The 21737-nt window shown below is 42.3% G+C and overlaps 1 protein-coding gene across 10 annotated transcripts in view; it reads right to left on the bottom strand.

Annotated features, from left to right (window-relative positions):
• ctbp2a (C-terminal binding protein 2a) overlaps positions 1-21737 on the bottom strand; it is a 304686-nt gene that overhangs the window by 61171 nt on the left and 221778 nt on the right. For 9 of the 10 annotated variants that reach the window (XR_009507482.1, XM_059947716.1, XM_059947720.1 and 6 more), the window contains one exon: positions 6852-7006. Coding sequence is in view for 9 of the 10 variants with exons in the window: in XM_059947716.1 (XP_059803699.1) it covers positions 6852-7006 (155 nt within the window). In the remaining variant the exon portion in view is untranslated. Of the gene's footprint in view, positions 1-6851; positions 7007-13876; positions 14036-21737 lie in introns of those variants that run through there. The other variant, XM_059947722.1, reaches the window with a different exon arrangement.

Raw genomic sequence — 21737 nt, 5'->3', positions numbered from 1 at the left:
TTGGACAATTGTCTTGTTGCAATATCCAACTTCTATTAAGCTTTAGGTGATGGACCACTACCTTGACATTCTCCTGGAACACATCTTGATACAATTTTGAATTCTTTGCACCTTCAACGATCGCAAGCTGTCCAGGCTCTGAGGCCCCAAACCGTGATGCACCTTCCATCATGCTTCATAATTGGGATGAGGTTTTGGTGTTGGTGTGCAGTGTCCTATGTCAGGATGCTGTTCATTGACTATAGCTCAGCATTTAATACCATCATTCCCACATTGAGAAGTTGCAGAACCTGGGCCTCTGTACCTCCCTCTGCAATTAGATCCTCGACTTCCTTACCGGAAGGCCACAATCTGTGCAGATTGGTGATAATGTAACCTCCTCGCTGATGATCAACACTGGTGCACCTCAGGGGTGTGTGCTTAGCCCACTGTTCTACTCTCTATATACACATGACTGTGAGGCTAGGCATAGCTCAAATACCATCTATAAATTTGTTGATGAAACAACTATTGTTGGTGGAATCTTAGGTGGTGACAAGAGGGCGTACAGGAGTGAAATATGCCAACTAGTGGAGTGGTGTTGCAGCAACAACCTGGCACTCAACGTAAGATGAAAGAGCTGATTGTGGACTTCAGGAAGGGTAATACGAAGGAACACATACCAATCCTCATAGAGGGATCAGAAGTGAAGAGAGTGAGCAGCTTCAAGTTCCTGTGTACTGATGCACGATCAATAACTCTCGGAGATGGGAAGCAAACAATAGGCATTTATTAGCAGCAAAAGAGACCACAACATCTTGGAGACTGAGGGAGGAGCCACAGGATCAGCCAGCAGAGGGGCGTGTCCAGACAGGTATACATAGTTTACCACATGTACCAAGATCTCTGAGGATCTAACCTGATCCCAATATATTGATGTAGTCATATAGAAGGGAAGACAGCCACTGTACTTTATTAGGAGTTTGAAGAGATTTGGTGTGTCAACAAATACACTCAAAAACTTCTATAGTTGTACAGTGGACAGCATTCTGACAAGCTGCATCACTGACTGGTATGGAGGGGCTACTCGACAGGACCGAAAGAAGCTGCAGAAGGTTGTAAATCTAGTCAGCTCCATCTTCGGTACTAGCCTACAAAGTACCTAGGACATTTTCATGGGGCGGTGTCTCAGAAAGGCAGCGTCCATTATTAAGGATGTCCAGCACCCAGGGCATGCCCTTTTCTCATTGTTACCATCAGGTAGGAGGTACAGAAGCCTGTAGGCACATGCTCAGCGATTCAGGAACAGCTTCTTCCCCTCGGCCACCCGATTCCTAAATAGACATTGAACCCTTGGACACTAACTCACTTTTTTTTAAATATACAATATTTCTGTTTTAGCATGTTTTAAAAAAATCTATTCAATACACATAATTGATTTGAATGCAGCAGGCCAGGCAGCATCTATAAAAAGAAGTACAGCTGACGTTTCGGGCCGAAAGGTCTTGGCCCGAAATGCCAACTGTACTTCTTTCTATAGATGCTGCCTGGCCTGCTGCGTTCCACCAGCTTTTTGTGTGTGTTGCTTGAATTTCCAGCATCTGCAGATTTCCTCAGGTTTGCGTATGTAATTGATTTACTTGTTTATTTATTGTTATTATTACTTTATTTTTTTCTCTCTCTCTGCTGGATTATGTATTGCATTGAACTGCTGCAGCTGAGTTAACAAATTTCACGTTACACGCCAGTGATAATAAACCCGATTCCGATTCAAACTCTGATTCCCCTTTTACCTCCAAACATAGCAGTGTGCATTTCTGCCAAAATGTTCAACTTTTGTCTCATCTGTCCTCAGAACAATGTGTTACGTACCCCGTAACTGGGTCACTTACCAGCAAAGATAGAGAGGTCAGTTGAAGTCTGATGGTACTATTTTTAACGGTATTTATTGATAAAAATACACAAAAATAATATCAATGCAAACATACAGATAATATACGTTGTCAATACTAAATCTAAAAGTGCGGGTATAATAATAATCACTAAGAAATAGCTCTATCGTTGTCTAGGGGATAATGTATTGTCTGATGGAAATATAAAAGTCACTTTAGTTCATTCAGGCTGCAGCCTTTGGTTGGAGTCAAGAGAGACAGATGTTTTAAACTTGCCGGCTTTTACTTTTTATGATGTCGATCCTTCGAGAGTTCCGTTTTTTGTAGTCGGTCCTTTAGCTAAGCCGTTCCGTGGAAGACTCGTCATCCGGGCAAGGATGGCAACACACACACACAAGAGTCACCACCGGCTGTCGCTATTAAACGCTGTCACGGGATTTCTAGCGTTTCTCCTGGTGCATCTAAAGGGGTTGTTCCCCAGACCCTCTTTTATCCTTACTCACGGGGTCTCAGATGTCAATCAGGTTGGGATGATGCAGTCCCTCAACCCAGCCCACTTTGGTCGTCCCCTGAGGGCTTCAAATAAATAGTACAGTACTCAATACACAATTCTGTCTCCAAGAGACAATGGCCGTTTCCCATGGCTTTGTATCGCTGAGGGGCCAGGACATTCCAAACCCCTTGTGGATTCTGTGTGCCTTTCTCTCATTTCCTGGGTCTCCTGACCTGAATTAATAGCGATCTTGCGATTCTCAAAAAGGAGGGGGCTACTTTGTACCCTTCGGCCCCCTCAGAGTTGGGGCACAGTCGTAACAAATGTCCCAGAAGTGCTGTGGAACATCCAGTTGGTCTTTGCAAACTTGAGATGTGCAGCAATGTTTTTTCCTGGAGAATGGTGATTTTCTTTGTGGTGTCCCTCCATGAACACCATTCTTGTTCAGTGTTTTTCTTATAGCGGACACAAGAATAGAGACTTTAGCAAGTTTTAGAGATTTCTGCAGGTCGTTTTGCTAATATCCTTGGGTTCTTTTTCACCTCCTTTAGCAATTATCGATTGGAACACCAAATCGCTTTTATAGAAGGCATTACCCCAGAGGTTCATGTACTTCTTTGAACCAAATCTGTGATTGCTTAAATGGTGTATTCAGTATTGATGAGAAGAAGTACAATCATTTGTGTGTTATTACCTTAGGCTACTCACCTGCCACCTGGGAGGCCCGGGTTCATTTCCTGGCCAATTTATCAGTGTGTCAAGTGGTTGTTGTGACGCGTCTGGTGTGGTAGTGTAATGGGTAGTGCTTGTCGCTCTCACTTTCAGCTTCCACTGCCAGCTAGCAGTCTCAGGAAAAGAAGAGCTGAATGCATAAGTCTTCCCTGTCGATACAGAGTCTCTCCAACAGCAAGCCTCATGTAGTGCCTCCTCATTGGAGACACTTGGAAAAAGACTCCAAATCAGGCTTTTGTACTTGGGCTGAACCTCAGAGGATGGGGAGGAGGTCTGGCCCCTGAATATGTAGCATTCAGGCCCATCAGCATGTGAACATGCCCGGCTGCTCGTGAACCAGATCCTAAGCTATGGGTGATGAGCCCCACTGCCTCGTTGGCAGCTTCAGGAGAGACAAAGGATACAGGAGTAAACCCAGACAGAATATCTGGAGTGGAGCCCCTAAGGTGGCCGGACGTCACTGAACATCCTCCCGTCAGTTCCTGCAGCCAAGCTGGTGCTAAATGTATTATTTCACTTTCCTTTGGACTACACTGGTGAAGCCCAGAGGGGGATCTTGACGCCTGGGCCTCCCAGGATCTCCATACCTACTGCATAGGATTGTGCCACCCATAGCGCACATTCTATTGCCTGTCGAGACAGACGGATACCATCCATCAATCAATCAATTACGTTAGGCACATTGTGTTCGTCTGTTATCGTGACTTAAATGAAGATCAGGCCACATTTTATGAGCAATTACTGCAAAACAAACAGGTAATTGCAAAGGGTTCACAGACTCTTTTTTGCAACTGAACATCTTCAATAATGGCAGAGCCTAGTTTAATGTTAAAGTCAACAGTGTTCAGTCATCTGCGCTTGTCATTGGCCAGAAGTGTCACCATGGCCGTCCTTGAGTGGCCAGTATCACAGAAGCCAATCTTTATCAAATTCAGTTATTTCCTCAGAGTATCAAGTAACTGCAGAAGATATTGAGTACAGCGAAAGCTCGGTGAAACCCACGGGATGCTTCGGAGTTCACAGCTACTTTAGCCAATCTGCTCCAGTGCCTCTGTAAGGTGTTCTACTCACCAATAACATGCACAGTGATTCTAAGGTTTAGTTTTGTCAGATACATTTGACTCCAAACCTCATTACAACTTCGGACAAAAAAGCTGAGTTCTGGAGATGAAATGACACGAATTTCCCTGAACAACCGACAGAATATAACCGAGCAAAATAAAAACCACTCTGAAGCAAGAGTAACTTCTCCTTTGGAGGTGTCATACTTCGAGATAGAAAGATGATACACAGACAATAATCTCCGCTTAAGGCAACATTTTAGGGAATTCATCAAGAAAACTCCAGGCACTCAACCACCTTAGACCAAGCCAGGTTCAGGAATAACCTTCCCTCATCTTATGAATGACTTTTCTTCCACTTTAAGAAAGAAGTGGGGGTGCCTACTGCCAATTCCACTGTGTTTAAATCCATTGCTAGTTTCTCAGATCAGTCTACAGTTACTGGTCAGCGACAATTAACAATCGCACCGACATTTGACAGTGACCATTTTCACAGTGAGTTTGACCACTTCCCCTTGATATTCAGTGGCACTGTCAAATCCACCATGATTAATGCCCTGGTGGCTACGGTGAAATAGAAGCTTAACCGGGCCAATAAAAAAGCAGATCAGAGCCAAGTTATCAAGATTCAGTTTCTGATTTCACAAAACTCAAGTCAAGAAATTGATGGATTACTCTTGACTTGCCTGGAAGAGCGCTGCTCCAGCAACAATTAAGAAGCCCAATCCAAGGATAAAGTAGCCTGTTTAATGGGCAGCTCGTTTACCACCGTAAGTTTTCATTCCTTTGACCCAAGGCTGCACTGAGTACCATCTCTACAAGATGTAATGCAGCAATAAGGCAGGGGTTCCCAACCACTTTTAGACCATGGACCAAAACTATTAAGCAGGGGGTCCGTGGACCCCAGCTTGGCAATCCTGCACCAAGGTTTCTATAACTGCAGCTGGTAAAACCATTCTCACTGTCTAAAGCAGGGGTTCCCAAACTGAGGCCCACAGACCCCTCAGTTAATGGCAAGGCGCCATTGCATAAACAAGGTTGGGAACCCCTGGTCTAAGAGGGTAAAAGGAGCAGGTAACTGGATACATTAAATCACACCTCACCCTCAAATGGGAAAATATCATCATCTAAATTACAGAGCTACCATATGGAAACAGCCCATTTGACTCACCGAATTTGTGTCTATTTACACTGAAGCTGCCTTGATCCATTCTACTTTCCCCGATTTCTCATCAACTTCCTCCAGTTTCTATTACTCACCCTGAAACAGAGGCAGTTAACCTAATACCGTGAAAGTCTCTGGAACGTGTGAGGAAACTGGGGAGACCCACTATGGTCATAGTGGGAATGTGAATTTATGGTGAGGGGGGCAAGTTCAAAGGAGATGAGGGGCAAAGTGGATCAGTCATGATGAAATGCCGGAGCAGACTCGATGGGCCAAATAGCCTAATTCTGCTCCTATACCTTATGGTCTTACGTGCGGGGCCAATTATTTTTGTTTTACTCAGAGGGTGATGGGTGCCTAGAATGTGCTCCCTTGGGTGGTGGTGGAAGCAAATACAATAGTAATCAAGAGGTTCTTACACAGGCACATAAACATGCATGAAATGGAAGGGTATGGGCATTGTGTAGGCAGAAAGAATTAATGGGCATTTGATTATTAACTTCATCAGTTTGGTACAATATTATGGGCCACAGAGTCTATTTTGTACTGTACTCTCCTATGTTCTATGTGCAAACTCCGCCCAGGCAGAAGCGGAGATCAATATTGAACTGGGGTCACTGAATCATCAGGCAGCAGTTCTATATCAGCCAGAAGGCCAAATTAATGGAGGTCTACTGTAACAACACAGTGGGCAGCTCACCACGGCTGCAGCTGAGGCTAGCGACTCACCATCACCTTTCGAGCAAAAATATGGGGTGAATCGTTAAATGCTGACTTCGGCAACAGCACTCGCAATCCAGGAAAGGAGCACATTTGTTGTTTAAGCTGTCACAGGGTAGTGTGTCGCAGATACACTGATATACTGAGAGATACGGTCAGATCAGGCTGCTCGCATACAGCAAGTCAACAAGGGATATTGTATCCATGTCACAGTTAGCTGTAAATATGCACATAAGTATCATCACCTGGTCTAATAAACTTAACAAAATGCATCAGTAGAAAGTTAGTACAGGTAGTTTGTGGCATTACATCATCAACAAGTGCTGTGTTGCTTGGATTTCCAACATCTACAGATTTTCACTCGTCTGTGCATCAATGAGGCCAGTTTTTGTTTTTTTAAAAAAATATTGTTGAAAGGCTAAGGATTTTTAAATTTGCTTTCAGAATTTGAAAACTATGGCAAGAATCCAAGAGTCACAAACACGACAAAATCTGCAGATGCTGGAAATTCAAAGCAACACCCACAAAATGCTGGAGGAGCTCAGCAGGTCAGGCAGCGTCTATGGAGAAGCAGTCTCGAAGAAGAGACTCAGCCCGAAGTGCAGACTGTTTACTCTTGCCTGGTCTGCTGAGTTCCTTCAGCATTTTGTGGGTGTTGCTTAGGAATCCAGAGGTATTGCCAAGCCGAGGAGAACTTCAGAGATTTGTAACAAGGCGAGAACAAAACCACTTCAGTGGGTAGACGGGAAAATGGAGAGAACATGAGATGGACAAAATCAGAACCACTTGATGTTAAAACTGAATGCTACCTTTTCATGAATCTCCTGAGTAGATTGTGCGTCACAGAAAGCAACAGTTGCCATGTCCTTCAGGATTGGCATCTCCACGGTACAGTCTCTGCCATCCAGCAGTGCCACCAGAGGGCGCGGATGCATTGGTCCATTCATAATTTGAGGACGGATACCTGGAAAGAACAAATGAATGTGAACTATTATTAAAGGCTAGCATAAACAGGGACACACATTCATCCTCAGCAGACTGAAATCCAGCAGAGAAAAGGAATGTAACCTGTAAATCTGAAAGTGCTCCCATTGAAGTAAAACCCTGAATTAACATCCAGGGCACCAGTGTGTGCTTTCCTTGTGAAATACAGTAATTTCAAATTCTGAAGTTCCATACTTGGAATGAAAATCTGTCCTCTGTCTCCTCATTAGTCTTGACTATTATTAGCAATCAATTTCATTTTTAACAAATAAAAGGCGCCCATGAAAGTCAATTTGGTAAATTTGGTTTGTCCCCATCCTGTGCTGTCAACAGTTGTCAACCATGCAGAATGTATAGATTCATACATACTGTTTTAAGAATATTGTATTTATTTGTGGGATGTGCTGGTCAATGGGTGTGATTTGGTACAAAATGGTTATCATTAGCACTAATATGGCTTTAGTTATGTGTGCGTGATATTACTGTTACCGATTTCAGTTGATGTTCTAAAGCTGGGGCTCCCAGCTTTTTATTATGCCAATGAGCCTTACCATTAATCGAGGGGTCCATAGACCCCAGGTTGGCAATCCCTGCTCTAAAGAGACAGAGAGATAATACATACATCTTCTGACTGACATTCAACTAATGAATGAAAACACCTTACTTTGCTGAACATTAATAACACATACACAACTGAAACATGCCACACATAATCCATGCCCAACTATCACACTTCCCCTTACAGGAAAACTACTTTACTCCATACACACCGCATTCAACGTAAACAGTTTTATGTGACCTCTCTATTGAAGCTGTTCCTACTATAAGAATAAATAAACAATATTAAAATCAAAATTCATTACACAGCTATATCTATCTGCAACTCAGCTCCAGCAACTGAAAAACGAGGGCAGCAATATGGGAACACGAACACGTTAATCAGACTAACTGTACAGAACTTCTAAAGAGCTGGCAGAGAATCAAAGGGCAGAATGGCCTCCTCCTCTGTTGTTATATTTCTTCTAAAATCAATGATAAGTTAATGGAGCAAGAAACTAGATCCTTAACTGAATTTTATACTAAAGACCATAAAGAAGTAATTTCACACGGAGTTTCTTAATCCAAATTTCATCCTCTCTGCTACTGAGGCATTGTGTTAAAGGCTTCATTTTGGTTTACAAGCACACTTGAGAGAAGATGTCAAAAGCATTTAACCTTGAAGACTATTGGCAGATGCAGAGAGATTCACACATGTAATAACTTAATCGGACTCTTCCCTCTTCTCTGCTCCGCCATTCCACTAACTGAAGGAGCAGACAAGAATCTAAATCTGAAAGACTTCTAACAAATTTATTTATCTGAAATACTGCAAAGAGCGACGTTTTGACTTTGACCTCTTGCTGAAGGAAGAACATCATGCCCTTGCTGTGCAAGCAGAAAATGCAAACTCGGAACAAAATTTTCCTTTGGACGGTGGAAGGGGAAAAACTTCCCGAATCAGGTCCCGTTTGGTCATAGACTGATGGAAACAGGCAAAAGTTGAAGGTTACCTTCAACTTACTAGCACCCACATGAACAAACTTCACATTTTAAAATGTTGAATCACTGACTTCTTTTATCCAGGAGAGCACAGTGCCAGTATAAATGGTGACCAAGTGAAATTTTAACTGTGGTCATGTTTTTCTTAATGTGTGCACTTGAATACATTGAGAATAAATGCTGGCATTCTAAGCTTGGCTTGCACCTGGACAAAACTTTGGGCTAAACCACTAAGGATGAAAAATGATGAAACCATTTTAGACCGTAAGACCATAAGTTATATGAGCAAAATGAGACCACTTGGCCCATTGAGTCGGCTTCGCCATTTCATCATGGCTGATCCATTTTCTCTCTCAGCCCCAATCTCCTGCTTTCTCCCCTACCCGTTCATGCTCTGACTAATCAAGAATCTATCAGCCTCTGCTTTAAATACAGCCAGTGACTGGGCCTCCACAGTGGCAACAAGTTCCACAAATTCACCCCTCACTGGCTAAAGAAAATCCTCCTCATCTCTGAAATGGATGTCTCTCTATTCTGAGGCAGTGTCCTCTGGTCTTAGGACTCTCCCACTATTTTGAGGTGGTTTTGTACAAAACCCAGCCACAGAAGGTTTCCCAACACTTGCACAAGATCGTAGTGCTAAGAGCTGTTGCCATTAGGCAAGATATCAGAATAGCTTCAAAGCAGACAACAGGTATGTACATTTGTAGTAGTTAAGTTTGATTTTTTTCTCAAGTCTATTGGCAAAAATATTCCCAGTGAGCCCGGGGACAGCTATGAACAGTGTTTCACACTATCAAATATTCATGAAGGCAAATCAATCAATTTACAGCTTGGTTTCACATCAGTAATTATATTCTGGGTTTGCTGGGGGGGGGGACACGTAGAGGGAGCGTCGTGAGGGGCACTTCTCTGAAATATGAGCAAGCAACAGAATTATTTCTGGGTAAGCACATGTAACGGGGCCGCTGGTATTTTAATAAAATTTAATAGTGGATGGAGGGGGGATGGTGTGGGGGAGGAGAATCTTAACTAGCCTCCCACATGCTCTAGTTCCCTGTGGAATATCTCACCTCAGCTTCAGCCTCTTGGGCAGGGAGAAGTGAAGATAAATGGTCAAAATGTTGCGCTGCCAATTACCGTAACTGCATTGTGAAACGCAGAGCTTTTTGTTTTCAAACAGGCACATTTATAAGCTAGAATAATTTGAAATGGAAACAAATTAATATCTGATCCTAAAATTATACTGCGAATGCAGCAGAAATCAGACACCAGTGAACCAAATCCAATGGAGTTTGGCATGGTGCAATTCCTCTTCTGGTAGCAGCACTTCATGCTGAGTCTCTGCTGTCTATTTAATTCTAGTTGTACCAAGATGAGTTTAAAGAAAATCTTCAGCAATGTCTTAACACCATGGCCACTTACTTATACCTAATACATTAGCAAAGTTAAAGGCTGGAACACATGTTTGTGCTATTAGTGCTATTCCACTCAATACTGAGAAACCAGAAAACCTGCTCAATCTGCCTGACAAGAAAATATCAAAAATATCAAATACAAAAGCTAATCCAGCAGCTGAACAGGTTTCAAACTGGTAAGTCGCTACAATAATACAAGGATCTCACTACAACAGGGCACAGCTTTAAACGTGATTAACAGGGGCTATCAGAATCCGAATAAGGTTTAATATTGCAAAATTTGTAAACATTGCGGCAGCAGTACAGTGCAATACATAATAGAGAAAAAACTAGATTCCAAAATATATATTTGAAATAGTTAAATTAAATAAGTAGCGCAAATTATAGAAATAAATAAATAGTGAGGTAGTGTTCATGGGTTCAATGTCCATTCAGAAATTGAGTGGCCGAGGGGAAAAAGCTGTTCCTGAATCATCGAGTGGGTGTCTTCAGACTTCTGTACCTCCCTCCTGATGGTAGCAATGAGGACAGGGCATGGCCTGGGCGATGGGGGTCCTTAATGATGGACACTGCCTTTTTGAGGCACCGCTGCTTGAAGATGTCTGGATACTCTGGGAGCCAGCGCCAATGACAGAGTTGACAGAGACCATTTTCTGCTGCTAATTTAAAATTAAACAATATGAACCAAAATGATCACTGCGCCATTTGCTCAGCTTCGTTGACTATCTGTGAGTAGCTGGAAAATCACGTGTGCAAATTGCAAACTTGATCATTACGAAGAGGAATAAAGAAAATATTACACAATCAAAGCAACAGAACATGCAATATAGTCCAAGCTTAACACATTCTGCCATTTCCTCTATCTGTCCCTGCAAGGCAGTGAAGTTGTGAATGTCCCTTTGATTTGGTTAACAGAGACGCACAGAATTTTGCCTATGATACTCCATCTGGTAAACTGGCAAACCACAGACGCTAAGGTTGAGCAGGTCGTGGGTCTGCAGCTACTGGGCATTCCTGTCAGGAACTTCTTGCAAAGTTTAACGGGTTAAAAGGCATCATCTCTCCAACAGAAAGAATGAAAACCAATAAACATCACATTGACCCAAATCCGTACAATGTAATTCACAGGCACTCCCATGACGCTGCCGTATTCTTTTCAAACAACTTTGGCTCTCAGAAGATGAGGAACTGGCAAGAGGAGTGCAGAGACAGCAGGTTGGCAGAACATCTGTTCCTTCTACGACTGTATCCAAACACTCAGTCATCCTGCATCCCCGCTAATTATTTAAAATGCTGTCACTGCTCATGTCATTTTCTTCATCATGCTAAATACCATTTTAACTTATGAATGACTGTGGCAGCTGCAGACAAGATTGGCAGCGAAAATGCATTGCACGAAGACATGAATAATGCAGTGAAAATTGCATTTGTGCCAATGTCAATATCGCATGTTTTTTAGATAAAGTAAAATTCAATTACTTTAATCACAAATATTATTTCTCCCCCCTCCTCCTGAAACATATTCCCAAGACTAGTTACCTACTAATGGATAATAACTCCTTCAACAGAAGGTGAAAGGTTAACAAACCATAGAGTTATTTCCAGAAAAGCTGCATACTTGCCCATGCTTTTTAATCACTCTACTGACACCACCTCAGAATGTGCTGGGAATCTGCCATTTTGTAAAGGGCAGGCCTTGACCTTTTCCCTGATCCTATTCAAAAACTCTAACAGTACATAATTTCCAGTTAGTTCGTTCACGTTTCACTTTTTAATTTTGAAAATATTTCCATTAAATGGCTCTGTTGTTGGTACATTTCTTTCGTGGGGCCTCAGGCAGTGTACCATTTTATTATCACAGCGTAAACAGAGATAGTGGTTAATGTTATTCGGCTGGGCTGAAAGTGGATGGGGGAGGAAGAAAGGAGGCTGCTCATATTGAATGCATAATGAATGCTTTATCAGGCCAATGAGAAAGGTCAAGCTAGAAACTCCTGAAAACCCACAAACCCCTCAATGTAAAAATTTATAATAATCCAAACACCTTTATGATCAATGGCAGAAACAAAGGGCCATTTTAAAGGATCTTCTTCATGGATAGGTTCCTCTCGACTTAATACACTTTGTCTTTCAAGGAACATAAGGGTAAAATGTTGCTTCCTCGGTTGAAAATAATGTTCCCTGTTGTGGCTTGGCAAGTGTAGCCCCCTTGCAAAAATCAGCAGCCTCTCTGTATGATCAATATTTGAAATGAAAAGGATATGGGAAAAAAAATAAAAGTTATTGAGTTGAGTTATATAAAAAATAAGAATTGAAAATGGCTTCAAAGCCAATGATTATCCAAACTAGCTTCAGTTTGGTGCTTGTCTTGCAAATCAGAAAGACACATCAATCTTAAGTTATGAAGAAAGAATATAATTAAAAACTAAACTCTTGTTTTATCCCCCATATCCTTTTCATTTGAAATATTAATCTTATGGAGGGGATGCTGATCTTTGCGAAGGGCTACACATGCAAAGCCACAACAGGGAATATATTTTCAACAGAAGAAACATTTTCCCTTATCTTCCTTGAAAGAGAAAGTGCTCAGTAGTGTGGGCAGGCTACTGCATTGCACTATAGTAAATTAAATGAGGTAACTCGCACCTCTGCCGTTTTGTTATTTTGCTGCCAGATTCATCTTTCCATTCAGTTTAATCTTTTAATGCATGCTACTGTATTACTGTCTAGATTGCAAACACACATAATTATTCAACAGGTTAAGGGTCAGATATCACTTCAACTAAATGAATTTCAATTACACCACGTCCTACTCAAAACCATGTCCAGGGAAGGAATTTTAAATTGGGGGTTTGCAAACTCTCAGATACCGGAGAGTGTCCGAGGATCTGCACTCAGCTCTGGAATGAAGTGCAGTGGGAAAAAAAAAGACAGGAGGAAAATCACTTTGGAGTCAATAATAGACACATCAAGAATGTGTCCTGAGCTGATCTGTCCTCATTACACACTCTGATGTGTTTGTTGTGAGGGGCTTGAATCAGGAGGGACAAAACTAATTCTTTATCAACACTTGTTTCAGGTCAGTATTAAAAAATAATTAGTTCCAGATCAGCTGCTCCGAAATTAGGAAGTTTTGGGAAGTTTAAGTTTATACGTTGGGAATTCTGGGGTACAACACATAACTTAGCAAATGGACGCAAGGATCAATTTCTCCTTCAATTATGTCTTTAGTCGCAGACACAGCTCTTAATTTCAGTTGTTTACTGGGAAGCAAGGCTGTATTTTATTCTGAGGAGGGTTCCGAGTTTCCACTGTCTACAGCACAGAGAACTCCACCTCCCCCCAAATGAAAAGCTGAACAGCTTGTTGCATGGAGCACACTGTATAAAGTGTCTTTGTTTTACTGCTGATGCACAAAGACTGCTTGTCCTTGCTCACGTCTCTTGCTCTTTGCCACCCAGTCATATCCTATTCCAATGCCACCCTGCCAAGTAAATTAGAGCTTACTCCTTGTTAAATAGCCGCCTTTGTATTACTGTAATGTCCCTGGTACGATCTCACAGAAAAACAAAAGGGAAGCCATTTCTCTAATTCTCATTAATCTCCATTGCATGCACCACAACAGAGCTTAGATGGTTTAAATGTGTTAAACTGCAGCATATGAAGTGCGCATAAACAGGCTACAGGCTCATCAAACACACACACACACACACACACACACACACACACACACACACACACACACACACACACACACACACACACACACACACACACACACACTCATATACTCAAATGGAAGGATTAATTCACTAGTATAAACCAAACCTTTACAGTTTGAATTATTAAACAATTATTAAACAAAGAGAAAAGAAACAGGAAGTTTTCCTTGCCTGGAAAATGTTGCTTCCACATTCTTCACATTAATACATTGATAAGAGTCACACATGGTACATGGCAGCGGAGGAAAACAGAAATATAAAAAAAACACAACAGGCAGACACTCAGTGTTCAGGGTCTAGTTCGCAGCCTCCGTCAGTACAACTACAAGGGATGTCTTCGATCAAGCAGTCCCCCCCCCCCCCCCCCACAGCTGCAACATCTCGAGACAAATGTCTCTTTGAACACAAATAGAAAAGAAAAGGCTTTTGTCCTGGGCGCTGAGGAAAGGTCCAGGCTCCCCTAACACGGATACAGTCACCTTCACACCACTGTAAACTCCACAGTACTCACGCCGCACTGTGCTGAAGCTTTTAACTAATCACAATTTATTCCAACCCCTTGAAAAATCATGTGAGCCAGCCTAAAAAAAAACACTTAGAAACCAGACACGCTGAATGTGCTTTTTAAAGTTATTATTTGATTTTTGTTTTTAATAGCCTGTTGTTTTTCCTGCAGTTCTGATTTACTCAATTTTATTTCACACAACAGTTAATTTCCAAGTAGGAATTTGAAGGCTTTGGTAACTCTTTAATTTTTGTATAAATTTCTGTTTCCTTCAACCTACTCCCTTCATGACCCCCTCCCCCACATTCATTTCCAACCTCTTGTCTTTATACGGCCTATCAACTGGGAGGATGAGGATTTCAGGGGTCTTGGAAGTGTCTTTAACAATATAAGCAATGGGCAGATGGCAGGACACGGTATCTATCTACCACACCCACCAATACGCCCCTCATCCCTTAAGTGAGATGCCGCCGAGATGGCAGGGCAGTAAGGCAGCAAGATATCCAAGCAGATGGTGGCAAGTTGAACATGAGAATCAAAAACCTGAAGCAGAATTATTTAAAAACCCTGATTCAGTACATTTGATTGCAATCCTAGCTGATACAGATGCTGCTAGTGCAACGTCATTGATAGCCAACAACTCAAGTTGCTGCACATCCTAAACCATTCCAGACAGCTTACAAAAACACACGCAAAAGACAAAGTAGAGCCCCTGACGGGACGCTGCCCAATTGGGACCATCTCTAGCAACGTGTTATTAGTTAGAATCTGTGCCGACCGTCTCCAGTTCCCAGGTGTGTAACAGTGGCAGATGAAGAGGAAATTGGAGATTTATTTTAGTGGGAGTATCATTACGTTTATGTTTGGATTTATTTTAGAAGCATTTGTAAGGCAGGTAAGTACAGTGCGTTAACTGTAAATTTCCCGAGTGTGAGGTAGAATTTAGACAGGGTAAGAGTAGGGTAGTGGCTTGTTAATGGGAACACGGCGAGAATAATATAGGACTAGGTTTAGTTTAGTGGTTCGATTTATTTATTTAGTGTCCTTTGAGCCACCCAGTAATTGCCCGATTTGATCCTAGTCTAATCACGGTACAATTCACAATGACCAATTAACCTACCAAACGGTAGGTCTTTGGGAGGAAACTGGAGCACCAGGAGGAATCCCACACTGTCATGGGAAGAATGTACAAATTCCTTACAGGCGGTGGTGGGAATTGAACCCTGGTCATTGATACCATTCTGCTAACCACTATGCTACCGTATTATTAGGTGCTTGATGGCTAGAGCAGATTCAGAGGTTAAAAAACATGTATCCATGCTGTATGGCTGACTGTAACATTTACCTTAAAACAAAACCAATATATTTACTGAAGTAATAGCAGGGTATAGATTTAACTCAATGATAAAAGAATTTAAAGATATCCATTTTGAGTACAGATAAAGAGCCAAGACTTGTGCTCCCTTTGTTCCAGTAGGTTCAGATCAGCCCATCATGGGAGAAGAAAAGGGAAAGTGACATGCACAAAATGCTGCAAGAACTCAGCAAGTCAGGCAGCATCTCCGGAAATGAACAGACGGTCAACATTTCGAGCCCAGAACCTTCTTCAGGACTGGGAAGGAAGGGGAAGACGCCAGCATCTGCAGAACTTCTTGTGTTCAGAAGAAAACGGGAATGAGCCGAATCTAGTCCATCCTGCCATTCACAAAGCGATGGGGGATTGATCACTCAGCCTTTGCTATTGTATTCTTCAGGTACATTACTACTGATTTTTATTATTTTGGGTTAATTTCTTGACACCTTCGCCCATCAGAGATCCATTCATGTCAATCTCAGAATTCAATAGCACACAGCAGCTCGATCTTTACACCTTCTGATTCCACTAAGATTATGGCATTCAGATCAAGAATGTAGAATGAGCCACCTCAACCTTAAAATGAGGCTAGTTAGGAATTAACCCAGCAAGCATTATTTTTCAGGTAATGAATAAATACATCAAGCTCGCTTTCCCGAAGAGATGGTGGATGCCAGATCGCCTGAGAATTCTGAGATTGACATGAATGGATCTCTGATGGGCGAAGGTGTCAAGAAATTAACCCAAAATAATAAAAATCAGTAATAATGTACCTGAAGAATACAATAGCAAAGGCTGAGTGATCTCTTCCTGTTCCTAAAGGTTTGCTCCAACTCCAGTGCAAACTCATTTGTTAACACCAAAAACTTAATGCAAATTCTTCAGCTTCTTGGCAATACCATCAGAAGATCTGTGTGAAGTGAGTGTGTGACAGATATCAGAGAGGGTGGAGCGACGTGGCGGGGGAGTGACGCAGAACGGGGTGCAGCGCAGGGAGAGTGGGAGTGACGCTAAGAGAGGGGGAGCAATGCAGGGAGAGGGGGAACAATGCATTCAGAGAAGGAGCAAAGCAGAGAGTGCGCCATGGAGAGAGGAAGCGCAATGGAAAGCAGAAGTGCATCAGCGAGAGAGCACACAACAGGCTGAGAGGGCGCGACAGAGAGGGGGAGCAAACGCGGCAGAGGGAGGAGTGAGTGCAGCTGAGGGAGGGAGAGTGCGTGGCAGACAGGGGGAGCGAGCGTGACAGAGAGAGGGAGACAAGAGGAAAGGAGCGAGCACAACAAAGAGAAAGCAAACATGACAGAGAGCGTGTGTGACAGCAAGTGCGGCAGAGAGGGTTTAATGTGTATTGACTTTTAGTAGTGCAGTAATTGTTTTAGTCACTGGTTGTATATATAGCACTGAATTTGTAATAAAGATATTTTGTATATAAAAAAAGAGTGAGCATGACAGAGAGGGAGTATGTGTGACAGAGAGAGGGAATGAACGTAACAGAGATGGAGTGCACAGCAGAGAGGGAGAGAAACAAACCTGTTGAGCAGGTTTTGCTATAAACAGACATCAACCTAATAGATTTAGAACAATTCACATTTTTGTTGTGAGGAACGTTGATCCCTTCCTGAGTTTAGCAGAAATGTTGCAATGATGATGAGGTGGCCCAAGAGTGACTGGAGCCTGCAGTTGCCTCCAGCTGTGCTCACATTTGACAGGACTGTACTCGGTCAAAAATGAAGTTGTTCTGACGAGCACTTTCTCTTTCCCTTTCCTCATATGTAAACAAATCGTGAGAAGTGCCTCACTAAGGACTTTTCCTTACACATGAGGTCTTAGTAAAATGATGCAAGTCCACCTTTTACAAACCCCATGGGCAAAGTCACTGCTTTCAACACATGGAAATATAGAAATCACATTTACACATTTTTACACACCATGTAAAAAGCCAGTACACTTTTAAGGGCAAGACCCTCAACACCGTTGATGAGCAGAGGGAACATGTGGTCCAAGTTCATAACCCCCTGAAAGTGGCTACAGGGGTTGATAGGCAGTTGAGAAGGCAGATGACATGCTTGTCGAGGTACTGAGTTCAAAATCCAGGAAGTAATGTTGCAGCTTTATAGAACTCTAGTTAAGTCACAGCTGGAGAATGGCATACAGTTCTGGTCGTCCCATTATCAGAACAATGTTGAGGCTTTAGAGAGGTTGATCAAACTTATGATGATTTCTCTGCAGAGGCTGAGGGGAGATCTAATAGAGGTTTATTAGGATTATGAGAGGCATAAATAGAGCAGACAGACAGTATCTTTTTCCCAGGGTTGAAATGTCTAATACCAGACGGGCATGCTTTTAAGGTGAGAGGGGGTACTTTCAAAGAAATTGTGAGGGGCAAGTTTTTCACCACAGGGGAAGTAGTGGATGCCTGGAAAATGCTCCTGGGATGGTGGTAGAGGCAGGAATTGTCCATTTCAGAGACAGGCACATGAATGTGAGGAAAATGGAAGGATATGGGCATTGTGTAGGCAGAAGAGATTAGTTTAGTCAAGTCATATACTTGGGAAAACATTGTGGGCGATACCTCTCTCTTCCTCGTTAGTGAGAAAGAGGGCCTGTTGAGATGTCAAAGTGCTGGGTCGGACAGTAGTTTCTGATGGACTCTGTGGGCTTGATATTGCATGGGGGGTGGTGGGAGGAACTGGAGTAAGCGGGGGAAGGGTGATGCTTTTGCTGCTGCTTGTAAATGGCGGGGGAGAGATGGCCTTCAGGTTCTAACATTTTACTGTCATTTTTTCTTCAGGTTATTTATTTTTCTCTCACTCTGTTTCATGGATTTCTGCAAAGAGTAAGGATTTCAGTTTGTATACTGTACACATTCCTTGACATTAAATGGAGCCATTGACCCACTGAAGGACCATTTTCTATGTTGTACTGTTTCATGTTCTATAATGGTACAGGAGGAAACCAATTGCCCCTTTATACACTATGCCAGCTTCCTGGCGAACATTCCAATAACGACATTCCTCTTTTCCTGCAGCTTTCCATCATACAAGCCCCACAACTGCACTTTCGTTCCATTTTGCCATAGGGGTAACTTGCAACCTACAAGCATGGATTAGGGAAACGCGAGGAAACCAACGGACCCGGACAGAACTTGCACTGCAGTGGAGAGAATGTGCAGAGCCAGCAGCTGATACAAAGCCTGGAACCAGGTCCCAGAAGCTGTGAAGCAGCAGCAGCGGCTGTTGTGCAACCAGGTCTCAGATTATCCAGAACTCTCAACTAAGTTTAAACTCTCAAAGTACCTCAGGTAACTCTTCTAAGTGAGCACAAGAGTTTCTGCAGAGGCTGGGAATCTTAACCAACAGAAACAAAATGCTGTAGGAACTCAGCAAGTCAGTTAGCACCCATAGAGGGAAATGATTCTTAGTCTGGCTTGTGTCCTCTTCCCTTCCAGTCCTGATAAGGGTCTCAGCCTGAAATGTTAACTCTAACATGTGAGCACTGAATTTTTGCCACACGACCCAGTTAAACAATACACAGAGTCTTTATATCAAGGGTAAAATATTGAACTAAATTACAATCACAACACAGATGCTGGAAAGCTGGAATTAAACCAGGTATAGTAAACACTGGTCAGGTCAGGCAACATATGTTGAAAAAGACACAGAATTAACTCTTCAGGTCAAAGAACTGGGAATGTGTCATCGTTAGTATTTGTTGGTATAATTTTAAAATGCAGCAGATGTTTCAAAGCTTTGCCATCATTCCTGTTGGACTAACATATTTCCTTGAGGACTGGAAGTATTAAAATCTTCCTGAATAAATTGCTGGATATTGTTCACTAGGTGGCTGTGCAGGTCAAGTCATTGGATATATTAAAGGTGGAGGTTGATAAATTCTTGATTAGTCAGGGCATGATGGACTACAGGGCAAAACCAATAGATTGGGCTGAGAAGGAAAATGGAACAGCCATGATGAAATGGCGGAGAAGACTCAATTGGCCAAGTGGCTTAATTCTGCTCCTATATCTTACGGTCTTATATCTCTGCAAAAGGTGGAGACTTTTACTTGCTTCAATTAAGGCTGCCAAGAGATAGACAGAGTCTGTGAATTAGAAGAAACTGTGTCTTTCCACTTCCATGGAGAGCTGCTCGCTGCTTGTTGAGTACTTGAAGCACTTGAACGGTCATCATGGAAGATCCAAAGACTGGTGACACAAAACCCCACTATCATAACATCAAAAACAGGGAAGAACACAAGTCAGCTGCAACTTTAATAACAAGCTCTCAACATTTTCCAACCTTTTTTTTTGGTTAACACCACCTTGTAAATCCAAATGCCCTTGGATTGGCAAGTTTTTTTTTTCACAAGTTGCCTTGCTATTTATCTATGATCTATGATCTATGGGCAATGGTTTAGCACAAGGGTCGGCAACCTGCGGCTCCGGAGCCACATGCGGCTCTTTGATCTCTGTGCTGCGGCTCCCCGTAGTTTGTTAGTTTTTGAAATGTAATTCAAAATTTGAAGATTATGGTGATCTTGTACAATCTAAAAACGCTGTGGAGAACGCATTTCCCGGCACATCCGAACCGGCTCACAATTAGCCACCGTTCCGGCTAAGGGAGATAGCCTACAGGGGTTTGTGAGTACGTGTCTTTTGGAGCATCCGCGCCCACGGGGACGGGTTGAGGGAGGCTTTAAATCAAGGCTGTTTAGTTTGAATAAAGTTACCTTTGACTGCAGTGTCTTTATTTTAGCGCTGCGTATAGCGCTACACCGCTACAACGTGTTTTTTTATCGCTATTAATATACCTCACCACTGCCAATGCCTGACACCCGCCAGTGCGCGCTTTCTTTTAATTATTCGATCCAAGGTAGGCTACCTATGGAGTAACCTTCAACCCAACGTCTTTTTTTCGGAGTTCAAAATGTTTTTGTTGCATGCAGAAATGTAATTTCGTTTTCTCTGCAGGAGTTCATCAATTTCATAAATGCAACACATTATAGTTTGTTTATACATAGCATAAAGGCAAAAAAAAACTGTTGTATGCAGTGTTATTTCATTTTAAATGTCAAACGGGTTTTGAGGCTCCCAGTGTTTTCTTTTCTGTGGGAAATGGGTCCATATTGGCTCTTTCAGTGGTAAAGGTTGCCGACCCCTGCCATCTTGGTAAAAAAAAAATGGCTGCTGGCACAAAATGCACTAACCTGCTCTTTTATCAGAAAGAAATTTAGAGATTAAGTTTGTCAGAAATACATGTTTATTGAACTCAGAGAATGGAGATCACCAGAATCCAAACCCTCTCAGTTGTGTTCTCCAATATATGGTGGGGAATGCTGCAGGAACTCAGAAGGTCAAGCAGCATCTCTGGAGAGGAATAAACAGTTGACTGTTCAGGATTGATGAGAGGTCTGGGCCCGAAATATCCACTATATATTCAAGATCAGGGGTTCCCAACCTTTATTATGCCATGGGCCCCTACCATTAACCAAGGTATCTGGACACCAGATTGGGAACCCCTGCTCTAGATGTTGCCTGTCCTGCTGAAACCCTCCAGCACTTTGTGCGTGTGTTGTTCAAGGCTCCCAGCATCTGCAAAATCTCTTGTGTGTTATGATGGGGTATGAAGTACTTTGAGGGGATCCATTTGCCAGAAAAGTGACAAACCAGAAAAATGGAAGAGTAGACCAACAGCTCGCAAATGAGATTTAGGGCAATGATTTGCCATAACTGAGCCAAGGTGTACTCAATACTGCATCAGAAAATGTGGTAAAAAGTGTGAGATTGGTTTTGCTATTTAGTTTGATAAGCTGTTAATCTGATTATTAATCACGATCACTTTTCTTGTTAACTCTCTCACGGACCTTTACTTTAAAATTCAATCTTGCATTCTATAATCTACAAAAACATAACGATGAAACTATTAGAAAATGAAATAATAAAAAATCTTGGAAATAGCAATGAAGGAGTCATGCACAGAGAACAAAAAAGAGTTAATGCTGAGGTCATTCAGAACATATTCATCGACCCTTGTTGCTGAGCTCCACAAATCACTGATATTATATTAGTTTTCCACTTCTCTGAAACTCCTCGTGTACCAGCTCACAACTTCTCTCAACTAGTTCACATTGGTGCTCTTCCCACAGACATCCACCATTAATGCATCAAGGGAAATAGC

This window comes from Hypanus sabinus, chromosome 22 (assembly GCF_030144855.1).
Source record: "Hypanus sabinus isolate sHypSab1 chromosome 22, sHypSab1.hap1, whole genome shotgun sequence".
In the NCBI taxonomy this organism is placed as follows: domain Eukaryota; kingdom Metazoa; phylum Chordata; class Chondrichthyes; order Myliobatiformes; family Dasyatidae; genus Hypanus; species Hypanus sabinus.
The sequence above is the reverse complement of the archived record's forward strand: the minus strand, read 5'-3'. Positions and strand labels throughout refer to the sequence as shown.